Below are 17,978 nucleotides of genomic sequence, written 5' to 3'. Positions count from 1 at the left end.
GTTGCCAAAGAGTATTTGCTAGCAAGGGATGGTTATGTTCTTTACTCACAACGTCGTACTTCCGGGTAATGAATATGTAATTGGGGTTGTAGTTAGTGCGCTATATTTTATTTTTTTAAATAACTAATTAATCTGTGTCCAGAAGATAAAAAGAATACCTTTTATTGGTCATATAATTAAAATTAGACGAGACCGTTTTGCAATAATGTAAAATAATAATACAAAGGCAATTGAATATTATTTAATGTATTAAACGCAGTTTCAGTGGTGATACAATCCAGGGTCAGTGAGTCTAGGTTTTCTCTAACACACTATGTGATAAAGTACAAACTCAACACATAAATGATGTACTTTGATCTAAGGAAGCAAGATTTTCCATTTGACAGACCAAATAAAAAAGTGATACTAAGGAAAAAGATCTTAAGTATTTAAAGTTCCCTTCTTATGTTGGACGTGCCCATTTCTATTATCTTGAGCTGGATCACACAGAGCAGCATGTTTGCAAACAGACCAAGCAATCTTCACTTCAAACTCCACAAGCACCAAGAAGTTGATTTGCATTGCTAAATGTGGCGAACACTTGAGAAAGAGTACACAGTTCACTGGTCAAACAATAGCCAAATTCCACTGATTGTAGAACAGAAAAACAAAAGGCACTTGAGAGTGAGTTTTGAAGAGAAAACGTGACCTCAGTCTCTTATATAAACCCATGTATGTGGACATAAAAATAGATACAAATAATGTACAGTACAAAAATCAACAAATGTATTGACAGTGCAGCCTTATAGTAAATGATCACATGAATTGGAATGCCTATTCTACAATGTGACATGCATAGTATGTGAGCAATAACATCTTTGATTCTGAAAAGTTGGATACATAACATATATGAGTGTACTAAAGTACAAATATTGAGTTGATTGCATGGGGAATTAAGGAAGGAAATTGATGTTAGAATGGCTTAAAGCACGAGATGTTTAGCAAGATGCTTCTGCTCTGTTTCTAGTAGCATGTTAAAAAGTCAGTGACCCTTGGTCAGTTTACCATATGAAGAAACATTCCCATCGGCTTGTTGCAGCATTTTGTTTTGCAATGAAAGTACATATGATCAACATTGGCTAGATGTTATTTTGATATGTTTAGTCAAATTGCCTTTTCCCCAATTGCATAATTAGAATCTTGTCACCTATTCTTTCATTCCACCCCTTGGTGCTGAAGTCAGCAAATATTAATAGCCTACTGTAGACACACAAAAAAAAAAAACCTGAAGGTGCCATTTTAAACGTACAAGGCACTGACATCTTCAAGCATACTATTTAGACTTGTAGTCAATTAATAGGCCGAGATGTGGTAATGATTCACTCAGGCTATCAAGGATTGCAAAGGAAAAAGAGGTAAGTCAGCTGTTATGCTGAAAAGTGGCTTTTGGATTTTGCCCACGAGCATTGCAGAACAGTCAAAAGGTTTTTGCGACAGTTATCAGTAGCAGCCATTTTCTCATGCTATTTTGCACTCGATGCCAACTACACTTGTGACCCTTTGAGGCATATCAACTAACAAAATCACTTGGTGTTCACATTAACATACCTGCAAAATATACACAATGTCAGAGGATAAATATGGTCAAAATAAGATCCCTCACTTGGTCCGACATATGTTCAGGAGTTTTTTTGTGTCAATCCCCAGTCTCCTTTAAATGTTTTGTTTTGGTCTTTGCCCAAAGGTGGCAGAGCTGGAGGTGGTGACTTAACCCTGCTCCAGGCTCTCTGTCACTTGCACAGAGGAGTATGTGGCTCCAGATGTCTGTCGTGTGAAAAACGATGCCGCTCTTCTTGGCTTTAAGCATTTGATTTCTTTGCCTAAAACAAAAATGTTCATGTTAACTGTCCCTTGCATTGTCATCAGCAAAGAGGGAAAACTCACCATTGTCGACGTAATTTATAGTATTAAGCGAATGGACCCGGCTGCATACGACGCTACTCTGCCGGCGCAACATTCCACGCCGTCCCCCGCGTTCATGCTTGCTGTCATCTTTTCCAGAGGCTTGTTGCGATAGACTTGCATCGCCATCTGTTTCTGCTGCGGCCCCTCCCTCGGACACTGACCTGAGCTCCACGCAAAACTCAATGAAGCCACTCATGAGCTCTGCCTGACCAACAGAGACGCGTAAACATATAGTTAATCTGGAGCTTAACTGACCAAATTAAAGAACACAATATACTCACTTGTTTGGAGTAAATCTTCAGCAATTTGTTGACGGGAGTGCCATCTTCGTCGCCATCGAACTCCAGCCAGAGGATGTGCGAATCGCCTTCCCCCTCAGGGTAGCTGTGGTCCCAGGAAAGTTCATTGAACCGCAGGCCGAGAAGTACGTGCTGAAGAAAAATACGTTCCAGAAGTTATTTGATTAATTGTGAGAATCGGCAATTCTGAAAATATTCGACTGCCCACAAACAAAGAGCAGCCACCTTCTCCTTGACGTCCATCACGTAAACTCCCTCCAGCGAGATACCAACATTGACAGCTTTGCGTTTCACCCTCTGAAGGATCCCTTGGGCGGGTTTGTCAATCTCCCCATCAAAAAAAGCACACCTGTTTGAAAAAGTCAGAATGTTGTCCGCAATTGATTTGATTTTTTTTTTTTTGTAATTAGAAGATCTCTTACCCATAATAAGGAAGAGAGTGACATGTTCTGAGGTACAGCTGTAGAAGCTCTGAGTCCTGCTGAGAGTCTTCAGATATACTGATCTTTCTGTACTCCTCCAAGAGATTCTGCTCCAAACCTGCCTGACGGCTCGACTTGCCTCTCAATGTGGAGAATAAACCTCCACCCCCCGTGGCCACGTGTGCCGGTAGGAAAGAAGACAGCTTCTTCTCTCTAGGGGTGCGCAAACTCAGCATCAATGACAACAGAACACCGTATTGGACTGCATAACTGTCATTGATCTGAATTTGCCTTTACTTACCGTATAGTAGTGGTCAATTTTTGCCTGTCCAAGCCTGTCCCCTCGTTAAGAGCAAGAGACAAGCCTCCAAGAGAGGCCCAGTGTTCCGGATCGCAGGGGTATCGTCCAGTGATGATATTGCTCTTGGCCTCTTCATATAAAAGTCGTAGCACTCCCTCATCTTCTATCTGAAAATCATTGTTATGATTGAGGCAACATCAAACTAAGCGACGGTAAAGCAAAAATGCTTTTTGTAAGTGCATTATCTGTAAAAGAAATAATAATAATTTCCTTTATTCATGCTTTTCCTCAGGATAAAGTACCTGAAGCTCTTTAGATTTGGGATAAAACACGTTCCGACGGTACTGGAGGCAAGGCTCGTCTGAGGAAAACAAAAGAGAGTAACTTTTGACTGCATGACGGCGTGGTGATGCTGCGGAAATTCAGAAATTCTGTTAAGCATTTTTGTTCAAAGTTTGACTAAATATAACTCATTTTAAAATTCAAATAAAAACAACATCAGCATCTAACAGAAGACGAAAAAAAAAGGTTGTGATCGAAACATTCACCTTGTGAAATGTCTTCCTCCGAGGCTTCCGTAAAGCGATACAGCAAGTCTTGCCATTGGCGACACACCTTGTAAGGTTGGTGCCTTGCTTTTAACTGCAGCTCTGTTGAGAAAAAACAAAGCACAAAATCTGATGCATCTTCTGTGTATTGTGTTCCAATGCAAAAAAAGTCAATAATTTTTTTTTACCAAGTAGCGGAGAAGACAGCCAGAAAGCAAAGGCATCCTGCGCAGACTCAGGAACATGAAGAGCCTCTCGGACAGATCGGCCCAACTCCTGCACAGTGGCACTGCCAAGGCCTTCTATTGATAAATGCACCGCGCTGTCACCAAACAAGTATATGAGCACATCTTGAGCTGGGAGGGAAAACACAGTTAAAGTATAAACAAAAGATCCACCAAAAACATTCCCTGATGAATATTTCACATGAGGACTCATACAGTGGGACAGTGTGGCAGAAGAAGCAACACTTCCTCTTTGTGAGTGGTCATCTGAAGAGTTTGGGGGGAAGCTACATACATCTCCTTCCATTTCAAATCTGAAACACAAACAGATGTCTTGATTCATACACTAAAATCATAGTTCTCAAAAGTCCCCTTTCAGTGTTTCCTCCCTTACTAAGTCCAATGCTAATTAAAAATAACAACCAAAACGACCCTAACCCCAGTTGAGTAAAGATAACTTGTTGACGGGGTATTATCGTTTATTCTCAATGTGTCACTCTTCGTCTGCCCATCAACAAGGGATTCCACAGGACTTAGTTCATCGCTATAACGCTCCCAGCAACCCTAACTTGTGCTAAGTATTAGCAAGTCCGGCAACAAGAACTAGCTAGATAAACAATGGGAACTGAATTCCATACAAGGTGACGCAATTGTTCAAAGATGAGATATTCAGATTCACAAAATTGTAAACATGGTGCCAATGTACCACAAAAGAGTCTTTTCATGTATTCATTCAGCTGTCAGGCCATAGATTTATTTTTAAATCCCAAACTATTAGCGTTCATGATGACTTACTTTTGAGTTAGCATACCATCCAAACTATAGGTGCTATTATAGAACAATTAACATTTCAGTCGTGATCGACCTACCTGTCAATTTGGGGGTTGCTCCACTGCTCTGTCGTCTTTGGTCAAGAAGTTAATTCATTAGACACGTTTGTCTACAATTTGTTTTTATCAACTATTAGTTAGTGCCTGCTAACTACCGCAAACTAGCTTTCCGGAGTGTAAGAATGGCGAACGAATCGGACATTCTGAACGGATCTTTACTGGGTGTGACAGCTTCGTTCAAATACTGGAATATTAAATAGTCACCTTCTAAAAAAAAACACGAAACGCTCGTGTGTAAAAGTGGATATAAACAAACAAGTTACAACACAACCGAAAATAAATGTAATAAACTGCGTCTTAACGCAATGAATCAAACGTCTACAAAACTGGTTCAGAAATGACGAATCCAAAATAGAGTCAAGAGTATTTCCGGGTGGCAGTGGCGTCATTGGGTCACATGATCCTACGTCACTGCAGCTATAATTATGCAGACATGAAGTAAGCTGATATAGTTCTTGACGTTAGACCATGCCAAAGTGAAAAGACGCACAATTAAGATAAAAATAAATAATAAATATACTTAATAATTTTTATTTTTTTGTATTTATCATAATGATTCCGTTGCACACCACGGAGCGACGGAAAGTAGGTCAGCAAAAAAGTACAGTGAGTGTTGCATAATAATAATAATAATAATAATAATAATAATAATAATAATAATAATAATAATAAGTCATCCAGGTTTTATAAAAGCTTTTTTAATAAAATTTCTATCCACTGTCTCCAATAAATTACACTGTAAAATGATTTCTGAGGAATGAACTGACTTAAGTGTTTAATGAAAGCCCAATGAGTCCCATTATATAGTGCATATAGCCATTGTTATTCTAGATTCAACTCACTTTGATTTGTTTCATTATTATAACTTTTATTTACAATGTTATACAACAACACATACATTAAAAAGAATTAGTTTTGCAATGCAGCTACAATATGAGACTGCAAGGGCAGCAGGTTTAGTATTAACAAAGGAGATTAACGGGACTAACTGAGGTGTCAAGTTAGAGGACACTCTTAATGGCTTTCAGTGCATCACTGAAGTAGTTTAATCGGTTTTCTTAATCCAATTGTTCTCCATTACAGGAGCCAATTGTTCCCCATTACAGGAGAAAATGCATTAACTAATGATGGGTGAAATGCATTATAGTTAAAAATGGACATACAAAATGAAATTTCAATAAAATTTAATTATATCTATCGAAGTAAAAACAAGAATAAACACTACATACAAATGTTTTGAGCCCAAGATGATTCTATACTACAAATACTGCAATTATTCTGTTTTTCATTGTCATGATGACTCCTAACAATTGAGTTGTGGCACAGATGTCATAAAACGTCCAATTTCATGTAATTGCTTCTATTCACGTAACTTTGTTGATCTATCTATACCAGGTACTTAAAGTGACAGGTAGAAGAAAAATAAAATATTTACATAAGCGTGTCCGACTTTGTGTTTAGGTAGCTGCTGCGCCTTCAGGAGTACCCTCCTGTACCTGATTTTTAAGCAGCAGGAACTTGAGCACAGGGTCAAAGTACTCCATGAAGGTATCTTTCACTCCTTTCTCCAGTAAGTATCCTTCTGTCTCAATCTCCGTGTTCTCCTCCCCTGCTACTGCCTCCAAGGAGGTCTGCAGGAAGCGCAAACTCACCAGCACGGAACCCTGGAAACGAGGAGGTGGTGTTATTCAGGAATAAAAAAAATACAAATAAAAAAAAGTTTGTGTTTGCAATGTGCACCTGTAAGAGGAAGACTGAGAGGACTCCAGCTCCAATGCTGTTCATCAGACCCATGAAGTAGTTGACCAGGGCCTCCCTGCAGCCTCGCAGGTAGATGTTGAGCTCCTCTGTTTCGTACTCGTAATTATAATGAGCTGAATTGTTGGTAAGGTGATACTGGATGCACGGTCGAGGAGAACTGGGATTACAGCAACTGAATGGGACTCCGTCTACCAAGTATCGGCCGTCGACGTTGCTCTTGACGCGGCTGGAAAAAAAAAAAAAAGATTGTTTACAAAAATTCATTTGGTGTCTAACGTCTGGCAAACATGACTTACACTTTCACTTCGTTGGAGTTGAAATCAAGGTAGCGATTGCTGATCCACTGGACCTCAAACCAGTCCCTGTGATCGTTGTTTCCGCAACATTGAAACTCCATCTGTAAGCGATCGATGTTCTGCTTCTGGAAACAGCGTCCCGGGGTGTCTGTGTCTTTATAAAAGCGGATGCCGTTTCTCAAGCCGACCTTCAGAGAAGACTCCAGATTGCCCTTCATGGCATAGCTCATAATGATGGCTAGCAGCATGAGCACAGTGAAGAAACAAGAAACGGCAAAGTAGGGCTTCAAAAAGGTCTTCCAGCGAGGAAATCTGCCAGCATCCAAGGCATCCTGGCAGATCTTTGATGCAAAGTAGTTGATGCCCAACGAGGCCAGACCAACTATCATGAGGGTGTTGGGCACGATATGTATGTCGGTATTATCCATTACCTGCAGGAGAGTCACATAAGATGGAATGAAAATATGTCAAACGTAAGACTTTTTTTTTTGTGTGCATATTTCTGGAAGATGTTCAGGAGAAAAAATAAAGTGTACCTCTGCCCTCCTTCGTAGCTCTGTCTTGAGAATGCACCCGAGGGCAAAGGTGACCGCCCCGGCTACAGTGGCACACCAGGACAGGAGCCACAATCCCTGAGCAAGCTTCACCCTTTTCTCAAAGGGGAACTTCATCTTCATCACCACCATGGTTGCGAGGAGGAGCTCCGAGCCTTACCGGGGGAAGTAGGGGAAGGAGAACGGCGACAGCACGTCGGGGTGGGACGAGGCTGTTTTTGTCTGAAAATTCAGATTCAAACTGAAACTCAGATAGAAAATCGACAAAAATAAGATATTGGTGTAAAATGCTACATCTAGAAGAAAACAATTTACAAGCACATATCAGGTCACCTTATTTTTGTTTTTCCCAAAAGTGGTGAAAAAAAGTCCCACCGACTGCGACGCAGCTCCACACAGTGGATTTGGCAAACCTGAACGCTGGGAGCGTCTTAATGCTAATGCCTGCCTATCCTATTAAGATGGTCAGGGGAATCTAGGCCATTGTCTGCTCAGCATCCATCAAACAGACACTAATGACAAAGTGGATTTGAAAAAACGAGAGTGTGATAGCTACCCGTTAAGTGACATGCACACTGTATCGTGCATTTAGTCGGTCAATATATATTGAACCTTCTATTTATTATATATTAACATGATTTGTGTGAAGAAGAAAAAATAATTAGGATATTGCATATAACCTACATTTCAGAATATCTATGATCAATACCTACCGTATCTCGTGCAAGGTCAGGGGGTGGAGTCTATCTCAGCTGACACGAGGAGAGAGGTGAGGTCACCCTGGATAACTCACCAGTCAATTGACAGGGGCTGACATGAGAATTTGAATGTGTCCTATATTTTCACAGAAGATAGATGAAACCTAAAACAAGCACATTCCAGATAAAGAAAATATTTTCCCATTTGTTTATTTCATTCCTGTAATTATGTGGTCAGAGCAGATGTGAATAATTTTCCTGATATATTTTTTTCATTACAGAGAAAATATATTCACACAGGAAAAACATCAATGTTTATTCAAATTGCATTTATACAGAATAGCATATCTACAAAATTCTTTCAAATTCCACTTCCAAATCTTTGACTATAATTTTCTGAAGTATTTACAAACAGGAGTCCTTGAGGGGAATAAAGGTAATGGCTGGATTTGTCTACATGCATACATCAATTATACAATCCCAAATAGAATAAAATTTCAATGAAGCAGATTAAAAAGATAATTCAAAGGGGGGGAAAAAAACGAGCAAAATAATTTATGTATACGGAGTTAAGCCAACAATCTTTGTATCACAGCTTTGTTTGCTCCCCTCCTAGAACCTCCTCTGCAATCCCACCTGTCCATCCGTGCATGTCTGACCTTCTCTGACATATCCCCTCACTGGATTGAGGTTTTTCGCACATGAACTGGTTGAGCATCTGCTCAACAGATTGCAGACTGCAGGGGGCGCTATCAGCTTCCAATGCCCTTCCATCCCTGTCATTGTTTCTTCTCCAATGATGGATGATCTCATTGTCTAAATCATCAATAGCTTCATCCCCAGGGTGGTGGAGGTCCATCATGGCCTCCGTGCCTCTCAGCTCCTTTGGCATTTGTTGGCAGGCAAGCGGGATTTGCTCCAGGCTAGTTGACCTGATCAATATGGTCGAGCCAAGGTTCTGGCTGGCGGCCATCCGAAATGTGCTCTCATCTGTTATATCTGAGAGGCAAGCATTGCCTGGTGGGGCAGGTAAAATCTCATTGTGGATGGTGAATTTGAGATGAGGTACCTGCAGAGGCCGAGGAGTGTGAAGACAGAGAATTTCCTCCGACTCGCTGTCTTTGTCCATGTCTGCTTCCCTGTGCGGCCATGCTTGATTTCTATTTGCCCCTGTTAGGAGAAATCTCGGGATCTCTTCCCCCATTTCTGACCAGTCCGACTCCTCCTCCTCCTCCTCTGGAACCGACCCTAGACATTGTTCCTGCCCTGCAGCTTTGACCTTCTCGTAGGTTTGGCTGTCCATGAACTGGACTGGAGGAGGTGCCAGAGGGAGCATAAGTTGACTGATGGCATCGTCTGTGAAAAAATGCTCGTTGGTTTGGCTCAGCACGGAATTGACCTGAAAATCAGATAGAACGTGAATATATATATTTTTTTTATGTCCACTCATCTACTTAAAACTTGAAGGTCTTACATGAAATGTTTCCACATTGTTGGTATACTTGGATGAGGTCAGCTCTTCCGTCAATGCTGAAATACGTCGGCTCAACCTCTCGCGCTCTCCTTCCATGCTTTTTGTCTGTCAAACAGGAAGTATGAATAAAAGGTCAAAGTGCATGGGGACAATTCACATTTTGGACAAAAATAAAGTTACCACAGAGTTCAGTTTTTGCTCCAGTAGGCTATTTGTTTGTTGTGTGGATGAACAATTTTCGTGGAGTCTAAAAACAAAACAAAATGACACATTGATATTTCATTTACACCCAGATGTGAAGTTTTAGAGATAATATTTCTCTTTACATTTTAAAACTTTCTGTGAGGTTACTCAATTCCATACGCGTCCTCTGGAGCTCTTCTTCCAAAATCTTATGACTGTTTAAAAAATCTCCAAAACACTCCATCTTGACTGCTGACGTCAATAAACCTTGACCTTCATTCTCTCCTTTCGGGAGCCTGCAAAGACGAAGGGTTCATCTTCGTTCACATGCTTATCCGAATTGTTACTCCTTAGCAGAGAGCAAATCACACTTACGTAATCTTCTCCATTTCACGAGTTGGTTCCTATTAAGAAAGAATAGAATCGGATGTGAATATATCAGGCTTGTATTTAATAAAACGGGCCCGGATTTTACACGACGTCAATTTGTGTGTGAATAAATTTTTCAAATATTTTACAAGGGTTTTCTGTTCTACGATGACTAGTGAAAATCGTGACATGCACACTGAAAGGAAAATCAAAAGAGGAGCATATTATTCAAACCCCGATCATCAAGCAAGCCGAACATGGAAATTATTGATTTGGGTTTTAAAAAGGGAACTTCCTGAATGGATGATTAATAGAGGAATCAATGAAGAACGGAAATTCCATTTAAAGCAATTGTCAACTTTATAGAACCCTGGCTTAAAAAAAATGGCGTACTTGCGGTATCGATGGGCCGGTGAAGTCGGTTTGTTCTTCGTCTCGACTTGAGGTGCTGCTCGTCTTCCTGGTTGAATCCAGCTTGGAGGAAAGAACTCCTATCTGGTGTGGAGGCAACCTGACGGCAGACTCTCCTTTTATGTGACGGTGCTTCTCCTCATGTTGCGGCTCATGTTTGTGCAGATGTGGCTCAGGATGACCAAGGTGGTTTTCATGGATTCCGCTGTTGTGGTTGCTATGGTGATGCTGAGAACTGTTGGAGCGATCTTCATGGCTTGGGCTGTCTCCATGATAATGGGGACGTTTTGGAATGTGATGAGCTCCATGATGGGAATTCTGGCTGTCAGGTTGCTGTACCGCCTTGTGATCATCGCCATGGTGATGTTGATGATGATGACTTGGCCTATGACGGTCTCCAAATTCACTAGGTTTGGATTTCTGCGGGGGCCGTCCATCTCCGTGGTTATGGTTTTGTTGCAGGATCTGATCTCCATGTTGACGAGTAGGATGATGTTGGTCCTTTAAACCGTGATGGTGAGCAAGGTCACGGGGGTCTCCATGGTGATGTTTTGAGAGGGGTTTAACGTTTTGAGCTTGGTTTCCATGACGTGGCGTTGTTGGACGTTTTGTATTTAAATGGTTGCTATGGTGATGACCTTTATTTGGACGGTCTTTGTGGTGCTGTGATGAGCTATTGCGAATTTGCTGATGATGGTTATGGTGCTCTTCGTGATGATACGTTGGAGAGCGACGACCTCCGTGGCGAGGAAAGTATCCACGGCGATAATGGAAATGATCTTCACTCTGCTGAGGATTAGCCGGGTCATGATGACGGGAATGAGTTAAAGTGCCGTAGCGTCCTCCGTCACGGTCGTCTTCATAGTGATTATGAGGAGAACGTTTGTCGTGATGATAGCTGGAACTGTCGCAATCTTCATAACTGGAATATAAGACGGGACTGTAGCTTCTACGATGACGATGAGGACTTTTGTCACGGGCGTATCTGTGATAACTCGGGCTGTGGTGGGCGCTTTGGTCACGATGACATCGTTGGATATCTCCTTGGTTCCGACGGCGGTTCTGTTTCCAACTGGGTGACCGTGAGCAATGTTGAGATGTTTGGGACCATGATGGATGTCTTTCCAAATAACTTAGGTCAGTGCAGCTTTTGGGTGAGTCTGGAGAGCCGTGACTACGATGATGGTGGGAGGAATTTGACTTTGAAAGCTGAGAATGAGAATATTGGCTGGAGGTAACCGAGTCGGCGCTGACAGGTCGACTCCTCTGGTGTCGCCTCTTGTCCTCGGACTTGCTGGAAACCGACTCGGTGCCGCTTGGTTTCTGAGCATCCGTAACGCCCAGAGTGGTGAGTCTCATCGGGCTGAGTACTTGTCGAGTGATCTCATTGAGAAAGGCAGAGAATTTCATTTTCTCCTTCATTAAATTCTTTCTGATTTCATTTTTTCTCCTCTCTTGTTCTTCTTTGTTTGCATGCTCTTCGTTTTCGGAAGGGAACGTGAGGGCCTCCATAGATTTGGATTTGCGGAAACTTGCTGTGTCACGCGTCTTTTTCCGGGTACCTTGCTTGGAGCCATTATGAGAAGACTTGCCTTTTGCCTGTTTCTGCTTACCACTGTTTCCAATCAAAGGTGCTGTGTCTTCTTCTTCTTCTTCTTCGATGTACTTGTGCTTTTCAGAAATGTTATTACAAGACTGCGAATGCTGGGGCCTCCTAAGAAGAAATTCTTCGGAACCTTCACTGCTATTCTCCGACGACAGACTCGAGGAAGATGCTGACGTGGATGACGAAGAACACGAAGAGGAGGCGGTTGTTGATGAAGAGGAGAAAGTGGATGAAGAAGAACCGTATGATGAAGTGAAAGAGGTTTCAGACAGAGAAAGCTGGCCACGGTGTTGCTTGCGATGGTAACGATGCGAGACGTGATCACTGAGCAAACTGTCCTCCGCTGTTGAATGCGTGCTATTTCAAAAACAGAAAATGGCCGTTGAAAGGATGAAATAAAATGTCAATCATTTATATTCATTTCAAAACTCACTCTTGGTTGTCCTCATCTGACTGACGAAACTTCTTTTGATGATGATGATGATGGAGGTGACCGTGGGTTTGTTTGGAGTGATGGTGCTTCATTTCTTGACTTTTGCCTTCTGTTTTTTTGTTCTTGACTTTTTTTTGTTGGTCACACATTTCAGATATTTTTAACCTTCAAATCTTCTGTTGGCCTGATTGAAAAGGGTCATTAAGTCAACTTACATTTCAATAAATAACATACATTTATTAAAGGTGAAGTAACATATTTAAATGACAATTATATTACAAAGCAGTGACAGTGCTAATTACTTTTCTTTCATAATTCATAAATCTACTGCATCACACAGCTGATATGTTTACTTACCGTCTCAAAGTAGCCACCGGAATGAAGTGGAGATGATCACTGATGCTTTGTCCCAGAAGCTAAATGACATTCTGTGTGATGCCCTTCCCAATTGAACAGTGAAGCGTGTGACACACACACAGACACACACACACGCAATTCAATAAACTGCAGTGTCACCCAATGACAGATGGGTCAGTTGTGAGTGTAGAAGTGTGCTTTTGAGAAAATGTGTTCTCTTGAGACAGATAAAAAAACAAAACAATAAGAATTGAATGTCAATATTTTTTTCATCAGTGGGAGAAGAGATAAATATTACAGACAGCAATACTTACTGTATCCATGTGGTGGCCTATTGATCAGGTTGACCCTATTATGTCAATGCAATGGGCAATCAAACACTCAAAGTTAGTGAGAACTGTATTGAATTCCAATAGCATGACAATCCAACCATAAAATGTTACATTAATTAATACCGGAATGTTGAGGAAATTGATGAATTAACTGCATGCTTTGTAGTGAACAAAACAGAATATGGCTTCTTTGGAAATGCAGATATTAATGACCTTTCCCTGCGTCAATGGAATATGGCTCATTAATATCAATGTGAAAACCTCCAGTAAGCGTTCCGCTAACGCAATGGAAAATCGGAAGACGTAAAAGAACGCATGCAAAGCTAACAGGATGTACTTGTGAATATTCCAGACTCGGCTTGCCTGAGGTTCTTCCAGTGATTCCACAGAACAACATGAGTCACTGCTTGGTGTTATGAAATGCATGGCACAACCTATATTTTGAACTCTTGCGACTATCGAGACACTGAGGTAAAGAGCTTTTATATCATCTGTTAACTGTTGCGAACCCAACCAAGCACAGCATAATCAGTGACGCTTCTATTAAGTTTAATGACTTCCCCCAGAGGACATAATTAAACTCTGGATCCAACAGAGTAGAGCTGTGGAAATTATTTGAGTGTCTCTGTATTGCTCACCAGTAAGTCAATTCATGAAATTTCTCTTTGTAGGTTTGGCTTTACCTTCTTGCACAAAGTCTAATTATTTAGAAAATAACTAACAATGTAAACGTCAGTTTATCTAGGTTAAGAAAATGTTATAATTTTTTTGTAATGACTTTAAAAAAAACAAACATTCTCCTCACACTGTAAATGGTTTGAGAGTCAGGAACTCTGAATTCTTCTTCAATTTTGGATTATTTCATGAATAAGCACCACAATTATGAAATTCTGTAGTATTCCCATTTAATGTATAATCAAAAAGGACCCCAAAACAACAGATTAACATAAATAATATATCTAAAAGCACTCCATTTCAAAAGAAAACAAACACGTGTTAATAATTAGGTATATGACTGCAGTTTGCAATTCATGTGGAAGCCATTTTTTACATTCACAACTATAAACATCATAGTGAAGGATTCAACAATTTATTTTTTTAAATGTTTGTCAACTGGTCAAGATAAATATTCTCCCAATTAGACCTGTTCATTAGAATGCAGCTTTGTTGGTCGTTCATGGAAAGAACGCTTTGTGAGATGGTCCCAGTTCCTGGTGGGTAAATGTCTCTCTCTAGCGGCCAATCTATGTAATAGCGTGCCAGTATTTTTTTTCCCTACACATTACAGTATAAATGCGGTGCGGAGGTGGGTGAAAATAAGTAATCAATGCCTGATTTCAGTTTTTGCCCACACGGATGTGTGGATTTAAAAGAGGATCTAAATTTGGGTCTAAACCAGCTGAGGCACGTCCAAGTTTAGCCATGATGATAATCAAAGTAAAGAATCCCACTACACCGACCAAAATGAACATGAAGACCCGCTGTTTCCAAGACAGAGCCGTTCGCTTTGAGCCCGTACAATTCCTGAAAGAAAATCAACTAAGTGTTTGTTACACATCAATGATCATTTATAGAATTATCGAAATATTTGACTTACTTGAGAATTTGTGCAAACCAGCCCAACGTTGGTCGTCGTCTGTACTTGTCATCATCAAAATCCATCTGTCTTCTAGAGCTGTTGTCCCTCGTGTCGTAGATCTTTCTTGGCGAGGACCCTGAATATTTTGTAATAATTGCCCAAGGAAATGATTTGCAGGATTAAACCAATTTGACACCCTGCAAAATAAAAGTTACAGCCACTCGCCTGCTCGTCTTTACCTGCATGAATTGTAACGCATGTAGTGTCATCTGGAAAGTTGACAATCGAGTGATCTCTGTTATTTGGATCCACATTCCCCAAGTTGTCCTCTTCTGGCGATGAAGCATTATTTGGCGCTTGGTTGAGGCTGGCATTGTAGGAGCGGCTGTGGTAACTTTGACTCTGTTCTTGTGCTGTAACCCCCCCAAAAAAGAAAGAAAACGATCTATCGGCTTTGTTTCGAAAACGATTACACAAAGATATAAAGAGGCGTCAACATTCCGACTCACCATTAAATGACGACCAGTCAGTGTAGTCTGTTACATCATTAGCCGAGACCTCCTGAAGGCTATCGACTGGGTCGTAAATCTGGATTTGAACATGAACAGTATGTGCACATCGTTAAGACTTTTATCATTATCGGTGAGGATTTTATTCCAAGATATCCCTAATGAAGTGTCACACGAATGTACATTTTGAAAAGAAAAATCATTCTCATTTGAGTTACTACTCCTTACCAGTGGCAACCCTAAACCCGCTCTAGCCCAGTTAACAGATGACAGTTGCTCTTTAAGCACATCGGCAACCGGGCTGGCTAGGTTGGGGGGGGGGAACACTGGGCCCTGACAGCTGGGACACTGGTATCCTGCTGGAGCCGTATGGAGGGGCAGGCGGGAGGCCAAATTGTTAAGACAAGTCCAGTGAAAAACATCTGGAAAACAATCAAAGCATCGCTGACTCAATTGAAATAATATTGGTGGAACATACAAATATGAATTGTGATTTTGGGTCGGTGCAATACAAAGTAATAGAGCTGTATAGTCATAAATAGTGACAGCAGAATTCATCCCTACATTCACACGTCATAAGGTCTGATACTGATGTAGAAGATGACGGAAATCTCACCATAGCAGATAAGTCTGATGGTGTCTTCAGCAATCAGCGGATTATTGCACAGAGGACAGTTTGGGTTATAATCACTGTCCTGAAGCCATTGCAGATATGATTGTACAATACACTGAGGAGAGTGGAGGAAAAAGTGAATGATTTCATGGTGATGATAAATATAGAAATGATCATGCAACCTTTTGGTTTTCTCCCACTGACCTTGTTGTGGTTGGAGACGAGGCAATGTTCGCACACATTTACACGATGCTCAAAGCAGAATAAATTGGTCACCTTCCTCTTTGGACACTTGCAGAGACCCATAGCCCCCTGTGGTTAAAATCAAAAATCAATAGCTTCTAATTAACAAAACATTCATATCACTTTATCATCACCGGCGTTTACTTGTCTTAGAGTTAAATGTATCCAATGTGACAGAACGCGACATTTAAGGATTGATTCATCAGAGTATGGTTCGCATGCTAATTATGCTAGCAATCCAAAAGTTGACACGCTAACGCCAAACTTACCTGTAACAGACTTTAATTAAGTCCCGGTGGCTTAAGGAAATGTTGTAAGGATGACATAAACCCTGTTCTATGTGGGAATTTTGATGAATTAATGATTCGGGTGGAGGCTGTCATGAGTTGACTTGAGTGTAGCTGGTTTCTTCCTGCTTCTGTTTATGTGCCACGTCTTTTCCGGTTGCAGCCACGCACTTCCCGTCTCATCTCATGAACGGGCGCCATCTAACGCCGTGGAGTGTACAGTGCGTCAAATTAGTTTTTTTTTTTTTTTTTCATTTTTGGAGTTTTTGAAAATCAGGATAAAACTCACTCATTAAACTAATAATTTAGTGGTAATACTGCACGGTCCAGATGCATTTCCAGGGTTTCGTCAGTAGGTGGCGTACATACTGATTCACCAACATTAGACTGGCCTGAACAAATAGGGATATGCATCCTGGTTTTATTCTGAGAGTTCCTTTGACCTCCAAAACCTTGTCATGACAAACATTGGTTACTATGTTAGTTGATGCTTGAAATTTTTTTAAACAGGTAATTCATTCAAGTTAATTAATCCACTTAATTTCATATACAGACATCACTGAGGTTGGAGAACAATTTATAGCATTTATTTTCTTATCTCACCTCTAAAACGATTTGATCTTTGCTGAACGCGTATGTTCATTTAAACCAATGTGATTGTGATAAGAAGCAACATTTCTGGTCATTCCAGAGACCCGTGGGTGCCAAATGTCCAAAATGTAAATGCAAATGAGGGGGAATGAAATAGTGAAGGATTGTAAGTGGAGGAAATGATGGTCATAAAACGACTGGCCATCCCTGATAGACACCTTGGGTGTTATAATAATTCAAAGCTGCTGCTCTAAAAGGGGAGGGACAATCACACTTAGACAATGACAGCTATTATAAATTTTGAATTGCACCAAAATATTCTCTGTCATATGTGAACACGCACTTTTACATTTGTTCAAAATGAAGAATTTATATCACACATATTTTCACTGAAAAACTATCGAAAGTAATTAAATGGAGCTTTTTTTTTTTTAAATCTGAGCCCAGATGAGCATGAATTGAAAGTGTCGTCAAGGACACATAAATCAGTGACAATTGTAAAGACACACGCAAAGGGCATCTGGAAAGCACTTGAACTATCAGATGGAAAGCAAATGTGAAGACAAATGACACCTGCACTGGAGGACAAATGAGCTCTGCGGCTATGGCAGTTGGGAGTGATCAGAGAGGTTGTCGGGTTGGGCCGGGGTGGGCTGGGGTGGGGGAGGTAGGGGGTGCAATGACTGATTGGTCTGGCTGTTATCGATCAGCCATCAGCTCTATCTGCTCGGCTCAGATTCAAGCCTGCTCGAAATCCGAAGTAATGTTGACAATAAAAATAATGTGCTATGGCACAATGACATATTGATAGATTCTTTTTGAAATTTGTTTTAAAATACTCACTTGGGGGTGTCTAGCTATGTTAGTTTTCACAACTGTATTTGCTTTCAGAGGGAATGACAAAAGACAATCTTAACTCTGTTTATACTTCCTTAGTGTATTTTGTCAAAACAGGCTTTTTATTATTATTTTTTTTAAAGCTCCGCTGATGTTTCTTACTGTGATAAATATTTGACACAAGATCATTTTCACTATGTGCAAAATATGTGGTGCA

The 17,978-nt window shown here is 40.7% G+C and overlaps 4 protein-coding genes across 5 annotated transcripts; all 4 read right to left on the bottom strand.

The window, feature by feature from the left end:
* Nucleotides 1-226: 226 nt before the first annotated feature.
* frmd8 (FERM domain containing 8) lies at nucleotides 227-4,999 on the bottom strand. The gene is made up of 11 exons (XM_085936650.1): nucleotides 4,608-4,999; nucleotides 3,955-4,052; nucleotides 3,703-3,870; nucleotides 3,515-3,616; nucleotides 3,269-3,327; nucleotides 2,967-3,133; nucleotides 2,666-2,878; nucleotides 2,469-2,592; nucleotides 2,226-2,375; nucleotides 1,924-2,149; nucleotides 227-1,859 (listed from the first exon to the last, which is right to left on the bottom strand). The coding sequence occupies exons 2-11, from the start codon at nucleotides 4,043-4,045 to the stop codon at nucleotides 1,747-1,749; spliced, it is 1,413 nt and encodes a 470-aa protein (XP_085792776.1). The 5' UTR covers nucleotides 4,046-4,052; nucleotides 4,608-4,999; the 3' UTR covers nucleotides 227-1,746.
* Nucleotides 5,000-6,085: 1,086 nt separating this feature from the next.
* rom1a (retinal outer segment membrane protein 1a) lies at nucleotides 6,086-7,371 on the bottom strand. The gene is made up of 4 exons (XM_085936045.1): nucleotides 7,222-7,371; nucleotides 6,686-7,116; nucleotides 6,369-6,615; nucleotides 6,086-6,292 (listed from the first exon to the last, which is right to left on the bottom strand). The coding sequence occupies exons 1-4, from the start codon at nucleotides 7,369-7,371 to the stop codon at nucleotides 6,086-6,088; spliced, it is 1,035 nt and encodes a 344-aa protein (XP_085792171.1).
* Nucleotides 7,372-8,447: 1,076 nt separating this feature from the next.
* Nucleotides 8,448-12,562, bottom strand: LOC147043259 (uncharacterized). The gene is made up of 7 exons (XM_085936490.1): nucleotides 12,414-12,562; nucleotides 10,357-12,337; nucleotides 9,970-9,998; nucleotides 9,738-9,890; nucleotides 9,592-9,658; nucleotides 9,412-9,516; nucleotides 8,448-9,336 (listed from the first exon to the last, which is right to left on the bottom strand). The coding sequence occupies exons 1-7, from the start codon at nucleotides 12,560-12,562 to the stop codon at nucleotides 8,527-8,529; spliced, it is 3,294 nt and encodes a 1,097-aa protein (XP_085792616.1). The 3' UTR covers nucleotides 8,448-8,526.
* A 1,428-nt stretch (nucleotides 12,563-13,990) lies between these two features.
* Nucleotides 13,991-16,523, bottom strand: zfpl1 (zinc finger protein-like 1). Of its 2 annotated transcripts, none has more exons than XM_085936791.1 (8): nucleotides 16,316-16,523; nucleotides 16,008-16,115; nucleotides 15,807-15,918; nucleotides 15,419-15,612; nucleotides 15,191-15,269; nucleotides 14,907-15,094; nucleotides 14,700-14,817; nucleotides 13,991-14,626 (listed from the first exon to the last, which is right to left on the bottom strand). In XM_085936791.1, the coding sequence occupies exons 2-8, from the start codon at nucleotides 16,107-16,109 to the stop codon at nucleotides 14,553-14,555; spliced, it is 867 nt and encodes a 288-aa protein (XP_085792917.1). In that variant the 5' UTR covers nucleotides 16,110-16,115; nucleotides 16,316-16,523; the 3' UTR covers nucleotides 13,991-14,552. The 2 variants fall into 2 exon arrangements, with proteins under 2 accessions (XP_085792917.1, XP_085792916.1); XM_085936790.1 differs by having other exon boundaries at nucleotides 14,921-15,094; nucleotides 16,316-16,516.
* Between the last annotated feature and the right edge of the window lie 1,455 nt (nucleotides 16,524-17,978).

The sequence above is a fragment of the Syngnathus leptorhynchus genome, chromosome 17 (assembly GCF_054491065.1).
Source record: "Syngnathus leptorhynchus isolate UIUO chromosome 17, UIUO_Slep, whole genome shotgun sequence".
In the NCBI taxonomy this organism is placed as follows: domain Eukaryota; kingdom Metazoa; phylum Chordata; class Actinopteri; order Syngnathiformes; family Syngnathidae; genus Syngnathus; species Syngnathus leptorhynchus.
The sequence above is the reverse complement of the archived record's forward strand: the minus strand, read 5'-3'. Positions and strand labels throughout refer to the sequence as shown.